This window comes from Apis florea, unplaced genomic scaffold, assembly GCF_048593485.1.
Source record: "Apis florea isolate Af1SG1 unplaced genomic scaffold, ASM4859348v1 contig_1615_pilon, whole genome shotgun sequence".
NCBI classification, from domain to species: Eukaryota; Metazoa; Arthropoda; class Insecta; order Hymenoptera; family Apidae; genus Apis; species Apis florea.
The window spans coordinates 4,284,918-4,293,620 of NW_028256416.1; the positions used below are offsets into that span (position 1 = coordinate 4,284,918).

Here is an 8,703-nt window from a genome sequence, read left to right on the forward strand (position 1 = left end):
TTAAAATATGTTTTATTCAATTTCCATATCTGCAATATAATTAATAATTTAATTGCAACAAACCTGTATTCTTTAACACAATATATTTATTTTTTCTGAATTATATAATAAAAATTTTATTTTATTGCATGTAAATATAAAAAAAATAATTTTTATATATATTATTTAATTATTATTTTTAAAATAAAATATAAATATTAAATTGAAATAAACTCATGTCCTCTGTGTAGAGAATTATTAGTATTATAATAATAGAGAAGAGTATTTATTTTTTTATTAATTATCAATTAACTCTTTTAATATAAAATCATATATTATAAATTAAATGATTGAAGATTTATGATTTATGAAAGATCTATTATATTTCCATATATAATTGGGAATAGATTTACATCTTGACTGCCATATATCAAAATAATTTTTAATGACTTAAAAAAAAATTATAGATTTTAGTAATCATTCATTATTCAAATACTAAATATACATAATAAATTTTGTTTATTAATAATAAAATCATAATTTAGATTCATCTAAATATATTAGGTTTTCAACATAGATTAAAAAATAATATAATATTCAAAAATTAAATAATTTATTACGTACAACACTATATTCAAATGTGATCGTACAATGAAATCTTTCTTCTTTCATTATATACCTCTGTACTCCTGTATTTTGGATAAAACATAAAGATAAAATTCTCAACACTCGAGAATCGACAACAAACTGTTAAGGAAAAAAAGCATTGTCCTGTAGTAAACACTTAGAAAGATAAAAATAATCACTCTTCACACACGAGAATGATTTAGATACCAATATGCATTTGTCCCGTTAAAAGTTTCTAATTGTTGATTCTTGAACACGATTCGTCGAATATTTTCTTTTTCTTAGAACATATGTTTCATGTTGTTATTACCACCAAATTAAAACTTGTTGATCTTCCCACGTTTTTTCTCTTCTTTCTTCATCAACGAAATGTCGAGCATGCCAATTTCTTGTCAAACCCTCAATAATTTTAATTTTTACCGAAAAACCCTTCATAGTGATTATATATATTCATTTTCATTGATTTCAATTCTTTATATTTTTTATCGTAGAAATAATTGCGAATTCATACTACGAATCGATAGTTCTTCGAAATGACGAAACGTAGATCCTTGTATAGAGCAAAAGATTTGATAAATAGTTAAAAAAATCCGACTTCTTTTAGTGGATCTTGTTTGGAAAAAAATTACCAGAGATAAGACTAAAAATTCATATATGACATGAATAAATTGTAGAAAATCGATCAGCTGTGACCAAAGAAATTTGAAGTTTTGACCAAACAAGAAGTATTCGTTTTCTGAAGATAACTTTCTATTGTTTTCTCTCTCTTTTCGTAATTTACTACGAACTCGGTTTCATACCGAAGTCTATTGAGGTAGTTACGGATGACTTTAAAACGGTCATCCTAATTTTTTTGTACAATTCACATCAGCCTGTAAATGCATTCTTCGTTTGCGCTGGGCTGAGATTGAAACACGTATATGTACAAATTATTGCGGGAAAAACTTTCATTTACAAATTGTTGCTCGACTGTTGTAGCGTCGATCAACGAAGAGAACAATGATTAGGGGATGGTAAGAATTATCAGTGATCAATGTGTAATTAAATATATGCACATGCATATGCATATGTTAAGCCTACATATGCATAATTGGAAAACATATGCATATACACACACAAATTTGTGCCTATGAATATGCACAATAATGATTTTTGTTTATACATCTTCCACGAAAAAAGAGTGATGTTGCTTTTTTACCAAGCACCTACAGAACCACTGCTTGTCTTGCAGTCGATTAGATGTTGTTCAGGATCAGCATAAACCAACCCCAATTCATTGACAAATTCATAAAACTTGTCCAAAGATTCAAAGGCCAATTCTGCTACGATGAAATCAACCGCCAAATTTTGCCGGTAGCTAAACAGCAGAAGAAATGTATCGTTAGATCATGTATTGAATATATGTATATAAAAAAATGTACAAACATATATATATATGTATATATATATATAGTACAATGAAAATAAATAATAACTACAAAACTAGTCATTTTTCGGCTACGATGTCCTGTAACAGAAATCTATATATATAATTATAATTGGTAAAAAAATTATTTGCAATTTTTCATTTCTCCCATTCTCGAAAAGCTTAATCTCTGAAATAGTTTTCCATTTCTTTACAAATTAACAATAGATAATATTTATCTATAAAGATTTGAGAAAAAACAATTAAATATATTTCTGTCAATTTTATTTATAGAAATATACTTAAAGATTGTCTAAAAATAAAAAATGTTTCATTAGTTTTAAAAAATTGCAAAAAAATTATTAAATAAAATTAGTTTAAAGTTGAAAACTATATTAACTAACTAGTAATTTATCAAAATATATTCATTAATATAAAATTATGTTGTTTCAATTGATTATATTCTTTTGCATTATGATTAATTTTTTATAAAGTATTAAAGATTTATTGATAAAAATAAATATGAATGATTATTTCTAAAGAGTTTAGTACATACGACTTTATCATGCTCTTCAGTGCATTCTTGCGTTCCCTTGCAACAAACCAATCCATTAAAAAGGCTGCCATCCTTGGAGCTGAAGTATATAACTTGAAAAAGGCATGAAAATTGCCCAACCACCATGCTGAACGTACTTTTAATGCATGTTTTACGCACTCATCATTCTTGTCTTCTGTTGATAAAGCTGCTAAAATAGTTGTTAAATCTATAACAAAAATATTAATTTTTTAATTTCTATATATAAAAAATATTGTATTGTTATTAAAATGTATATAGAATTATTAAAAACCTTGAGTATTTTTCGTGAAAATATAATATAATATTCTATATGCAATAAATTCACATCGATTTTCTCCACCAACATCTTGATATAACATCCTTAATTGCGTTTGACATTGGTTGAATTCTTCATGGTCTCCTTTTTCTAGAGCGACGCGAGCGTGTGTTTCATATACATGGACTGTAAATGCATCTCGAATACCTTGGACGGTAAGATCTTGACGAATAGATTTAAGTTGATCACAAGCATATCTATAGTCCTGATCAGCCACCCAACGTTTCTTGACATGTGCCAAAGAATTTTGGAGTACACTTACCGGTCGAACAGCGGAGGGAGCTGGAGCCTATATAAAAATAACAAATATTTAAATTAATTTTAAAAATTAATTTCAAATAAATTTGATAACTGATGAAAATTTGATTAAAAGAAATCTTACAGATGTTAAACGTAAATATGGTTTCTCTATATCCTTGCATATTCCAACAATGTGAAGTCCAGTAAAATCAAAATCTGTAGAAGAATCATCTTTAACACCATTGCTGACTGTCCTAGAAATAGTATCGTTAAATCTTGCAGCACGTTGTTGTAATTTCTCCTTGGATCCTAATTCCTCAGTGTTTCCTGTAGCTAAACCAAATTCTGAATAGAAATGTGATTTCATCTGTTTAGTCTTCTTTGTTTTCTTGCTGTTGTGACTCGGTTTGCTTTTAGTAGATTTTTTCGTTTTTAATGATTTATAATCGTGTTCCCGATCACTAACGTTCGACGACGACGATGTACTACGTCTGTATTTTCGTGATGGTGGACTACGTGTATTTGAACGTGACCTCGACTTTGACCTCGATCTCGACCTCGACCTCGATCTTGACTTCGATCTTGATCTTGATCTTGATCTAGTCCTCGACCTTGACCGTTTATAATTCACAGAGAGACGAGCACCAAGCCGAGCCCCGAGAGAAGTGGAGAGACCTGGCTTGCGCAAGCCTCCCTGTGCATTCATCAGTGGATTTGGTAAATTATTTAATTTCAAGGCCGGTTTTTGAGGTTTTATCGTCATAGTCATACGTTCACTATGAATGCTAGGCAAAGGTTCTTGGTCCCAATCTTTCACCCAAAGTGAGCCATCATTCGCGGCACGCGTAATTTTTCCTTTTAATATAATTTCAACTTGATCCTTGTCCACTGCTGTTTTGCATTTTTCATAACACCTGTTTACATAATTCTTCAAACTGTCAGGCCAATCACCAACTGGGCTGGGATTTGTCACAATAGAGGGAGTACCTACAGCTGGTGTACCAGCATTAGGAATTGTATTATTAACAGTTGTGATAGCGGGTGTAGTAGGAGTAGAGGATTCTTCAGTTGGTGGAAGAGGAGCCACTACTTCACGCTGTGCAGGAGGTAAAGGTGGTAACTCGGTCTTCAGATTAGGACCCGGTACAAAATTCGTCGTTGAACTATTTGCCTGAAAGCTATTGTTGAACTGAGCTGCTAAATTTTTATTCCGCTTACGTTTTTTCTTTGCAGCTCCACTATTGCCAGATGGAGAAAGAAAAGTTAAACCATTCTTTTTGTTGTATACATTGAAACGAATTTGATTATTATATTCTAAAACAAAAATAAAAATAAATATTATTTTATATATAAAATGAAAATATTTTTCTTTTTATATTTTCTATGAAAAGCAAACTTACGAGACATATCATTATGCATTCCATTCCAAGTACCATATGAAAATGCATTATACATATAACCTGGATGAGGCTGTATTGTTGGTTGTACTTGATTATTATGTTGTTGAGATGTTTGCACAGATGGTGGAGGTCCAGGAGGTAAAGGAGGAAGTTCAGAATCATCATCTAAAGACATTGGAGTTCCAGGTACTGGTGGTTGCTGATGTAACTGCTTTCCTTGATTGTTGTCCTGTTGCTGTTGCTGTTGTTGTTGTTGTTGTTGTTGATGCTGCTGCTGCTGCTGTTGCATCTGCTGTGGAGTAAAAGGTTGTCCATATCCAGGCATCATTGCATGATAATAACTAAATGTTTGTCCTTGATGAGGTACGCTTTGATACCCTGGTCCATACAATTGCCTATAAAAAAAAATTATATATAGAAATAATTATTTTAATTTTGATTCACTATATATTGCAATTTATTTCGTTTATAAAATATTCACTTTTATAATTTCCTATATATATATATATATATATCACATGCATTAATCTAAAATTAGGCCATTATAAAATGTTTATATATATTATATATAATATATATCACATATATTTCATTTCTTTCATTCTTAATATTATTTTTACTTAGTAATTGTTTTTATTTTTTTAAATCATAAAAAACGTAAAAGCAATGTAAAGTAAGAAGAATTATTAAATCATTAAATGTTACGCTTATGCATTGTTAATACGTTTATGAAATTTTTTTATTCAAAACGTCGTGTTACTCATTATGCACTTATAAAATAATATTTTTTATGGTTAAATCTGTAATCAATAATTACCCTGAATATGGAGAAAACATATTATGAATATTGTTTGGCGAGGGATATTGCCATGCCATATTCGCCATTGAGCCTACTCCAAGTTGTGGCTGTTGTTGAAATGGCTGCTGTTTCTTCTGCGACGCTGTAGCCTCGCCTTCTGACATACCGAAGAACAAAATCAGAATTGCTTAAACAATTGTACCCTTTACGTTCCGTTGCCGTAAACACTTTTGTATTACCACGGATTTTTTAGACCAGGAAATAAAATTCTTAAACTATTCTCGAATACATTTTATCGAATTGTAACGCTTTCGAAATGACTAACCGTTTCAATGAACTAAAATGGTGCTGAGGAATATATTATTCTCTGTCAGACGGCAGCACTGTCATCTTTCACGCGCCAATTTTGTTAAATATATATATTTGTTTATATTTAATATTTAATAAATAAATTTAAAAGCTTAGTAGTTTAATAGAATATTTAATAGAATTAAATTAAATTGAAGAATTTTAATACGTTTTAATAATTATATTGGTATATAATGTAATACGTTTGTAAAAAAAATTTGTCAAAAATTTTGACATTATAAGTATTAATTCAGTTTTGATATTTTTAAAAATAAATAATTCTCAAACATAGTATTCAAGCTATGCAATTTTTTCTATTTTTAAAGTATCATCTCTAAGATTGAGTGCAAAATTGTATTGTACTTGTGATAATTTATTTCGATTTCTCTTTCATTCATATAGAAAATAATTGTCGATAGTTGTTATTTAATGCGGTAGCATAACGTAATCAAATACTTAGATAGTTTTGCAATGAAATGATAGAAATGGAATATGGCCTAGCACGAATTGTAACATTATATTCGAAGGATATCGAATGAAGTTGTACATACGTAGTTATGTTGTTTTTTTCATGTCAGAACACGACTAAAGATAGATTTGAATATATACATAGAGTTGTAGACTGCAATCTGTTTTATCTTTTAATTCGATTATCGAATCTTTGATTACATTTTGTTATGTTATTTTGTGTATTATTTTTTTCTTTTTTTTTTTATAGAAATAAAAACAATATTTTAATTTTTAATCATATTTTAATTTATCTATAAATATAAGAATTTTTTTCATTCAAGATTCAAATTGATTATACATATTAGAATCTTTTTTTACAATTTTAATTTTAAAATTAAATTTATTTAAAATTCATTTATATTTTTATTGAAAATATAAAAATATATATAAAAGCATTAAAAAATAAATTTTATCTTAAAAAATAAATATCATTTTTTAAATATATCATTTTTTGCAAATATATTTATGTATATATATGTTGCTATTAATATATTTCGATTTTATAACATATATTTGACATTATTTTTTTTATATTTCAGAAGAATATTATTATAAAGGATCATATTTTTGCTATCATATTATTATTTAAAATAGAGATAAATAAATTCATTATGATGCAATAATGTTGATTATTTCATCTTGTTTTATAGATGAAATATCAGGTAGTTAATTGATAGATAGAGGCATGTTGTTTACCTTGAATAAGTTGTGGACCTTTCTTTTAAAAATATTGTTCAAAATTAAAAAAAAAATAAAAAATGAATACGTATAAAATATTTAAACAAGAAAGTAATATTTAAAGTAATACAACAATGAAAGATAAGTACTATTTTCTCTTACATATACTTAACATATTTTAAAAAATATATATATTTTTTTTAAATATTAAGAGAAATAAAAGATTTATTTGTTCAGTTATAAAATAAGACAAATCTTATAATATGTGATTGTGAAAAACTATAAAACCTGAATACGACATTCTTTTTCCCCATAAAAATTCATTCTATTCATCCTGAAAATCAAACTCAACTATAGTTGCTAATTGCATCAGCATTTCCCACTTTCGTTTTTCAACAAAGTGCAATCGTGTATAGTGCGATTTTATGTAATCTTATCATATTAGAACAGATTGGTAAGTAATAATTAAAAAGCCTTTATAAAAATAAAAAAAAATCATTAAAATTATATAACCATTTCTTAAACTGATCATTAATATATGATTGTTATTATATTCTGAATTTAAATATTATTTTTTTATATCTATTTTTGTTGTAGGATTATAATTCAGTTTCCTTGTAAAAAAATCCAAAAATGGCAATTAATTAATAATTGACGAATAACACTCTTTTTCACAATTTAGTTAAAAATAATTAAAATTTTTTATTTTTTTTCTAAATACAAAAAATATTTCATGAATAGAAGAATAGAAGAGAATAAAATAATTACAATTTAATATTAATGAATGCTGCACCAGAATTATTGCGATTTTTCAAATTCGAATAATAATAACAATGAGCATTGAGCTTGAATTATGAGTCACAGTATTCTAATGTATTCTATATATTATTATAAAATTAAAAATTGAATTTAAATTTGAATATAGATAACGGTAATTTATGAAATTCCTATTGATTCTTCATTTTTATTTTCATTGATTTCATCTGGTATTTTTTCTTTTTTCGGAGAAACTTTTTCTTTCTCTTCCGTAATATCCCTTGGTTCTTTGGTTTGGACTATTTTTGTTGTTCCTTTCTTTTTTTTTGGTTTTATACTTTTTGTTAATATGTCGATAACAGGTTTTACTTTTTTTTTTATTATCTTTAATAGAAATTATACAAAATTATTTTTTACAAGCTTAATCAATATTTTATATAAATATTTCTTATCAAATAAATGGTATAAGTTCTTATCGAAAAAGATTTTTATAATATATTATTTTACCATACGTTGCAGTAATTGTTTGGTAGTTTTCTTTGTTCCATATCTTTTATCCCATATTTCCTTTTCTTGCCACCATATACGTTGGTATTCATTCGTTAATAATTGTTCTATACAAGGACGTTTTTCTCTAATATATTAATAAAAGAAATATAAATATTGAATCTAATTATAATTTAATTAATTTACGCACTTTTCATAAGACGGAATAAACACTTTTTGGGATGCGAATTGAGAAGAAATAATATTGTCTGGAATTTTACAAGGAACCGCGGGTGACCATGTTTTCACCTTTGTATCTGTGCTCATTATTCTAAGGTCGTTTGCAAATTCTTAAAATCAAACGCAATAAACGCAAAAAATGATGAACTATTTAAAAAGAATCAAATTAAACAAATGACGATGAATATCGATATTAAACTCGAAGTTAAAATTTTATCGACATATAATATAAAATAAAATGTCATTATAATAATCATCGATATAAATTTTATCGATATCACGTATCATGTCTATAATCAAAGTGAGTTCTTAAAAGTCATTGATATGAGTTTTATTGTAACT

At 26.8% G+C, this 8,703-nt stretch overlaps 2 protein-coding genes across 9 annotated transcripts; both read right to left on the minus strand.

The window, feature by feature from the left end:
- Positions 1 to 570: 570 nt before the first annotated feature.
- Positions 571 to 5,706, minus strand: LOC100865766 (leukocyte receptor cluster member 8). Of its 7 annotated transcripts, none has more exons than XM_086914648.1 (7): positions 5,586 to 5,706; positions 5,362 to 5,500; positions 4,545 to 4,939; positions 3,287 to 4,458; positions 2,860 to 3,193; positions 2,568 to 2,775; positions 571 to 1,963 (listed from the first exon to the last, which is right to left on the minus strand). In XM_086914648.1, exons 2-7 carry the CDS (start codon positions 5,427 to 5,429, stop codon positions 1,801 to 1,803), a joined length of 2,340 nt encoding a protein of 779 aa, XP_086770774.1. In that variant the 5' UTR covers positions 5,430 to 5,500; positions 5,586 to 5,706; the 3' UTR covers positions 571 to 1,800. The 7 variants fall into 7 exon arrangements, with proteins under 7 accessions (XP_086770774.1, XP_086770731.1, XP_086770928.1 ...); XM_086914605.1 differs by having other exon boundaries at positions 5,583 to 5,702; XM_086914802.1 differs by having other exon boundaries at positions 5,669 to 5,695.
- A 1,850-nt stretch (positions 5,707 to 7,556) lies between these two features.
- On the minus strand, positions 7,557 to 8,651 carry LOC147658838 (uncharacterized). Of its 2 annotated transcripts, none has more exons than XM_086915713.1 (3): positions 8,333 to 8,651; positions 8,143 to 8,269; positions 7,557 to 8,019 (listed from the first exon to the last, which is right to left on the minus strand). In XM_086915713.1, exons 1-3 carry the CDS (start codon positions 8,446 to 8,448, stop codon positions 7,816 to 7,818), a joined length of 447 nt encoding a protein of 148 aa, XP_086771839.1. In that variant the 5' UTR covers positions 8,449 to 8,651; the 3' UTR covers positions 7,557 to 7,815. The 2 variants fall into 2 exon arrangements, with proteins under 2 accessions (XP_086771839.1, XP_086771889.1); XM_086915763.1 differs by having other exon boundaries at positions 8,148 to 8,269; positions 8,333 to 8,565.
- Between the last annotated feature and the right edge of the window lie 52 nt (positions 8,652 to 8,703).

What these genes read in the sequence shown, in the direction of transcription:
- LOC147658838 (XM_086915713.1), bottom strand. Translation starts at nt 8,448, where the DNA reads ATGAGCACAGATACAAAGGTGAAAACATGGTCACCCGCGGTTCCTTGT. An exon ending in TTTATTCCGTCTTATGAAAA is followed by an intron (nt 8,270 to 8,332) that starts GTGCGTAAATTA and finishes TTAATATATTAG; the next exon opens with AGAAAAACGTCCTTGTATAG. An exon ending in AACAATTACTGCAACGTATG is followed by an intron (nt 8,020 to 8,142) that starts GTAAAATAATAT and finishes TTTCTATTAAAG; the next exon opens with ATAATAAAAAAAAAAGTAAA.
- LOC100865766 (XM_012492496.3), bottom strand. Translation starts at nt 5,507, where the DNA reads ATGTCAGAAGGCGAGGCTACAGCGTCGCAGAAGAAACAGCAGCCATTT. An exon ending in AATGCATAATGATATGTCTC is followed by an intron (nt 4,459 to 4,544) that starts GTAAGTTTGCTT and finishes TTTTTGTTTTAG; the next exon opens with AATATAATAATCAAATTCGT. An exon ending in TTTCACGAAAAATACTCAAG is followed by an intron (nt 2,776 to 2,859) that starts GTTTTTAATAAT and finishes TTTTTGTTATAG; the next exon opens with ATTTAACAACTATTTTAGCA.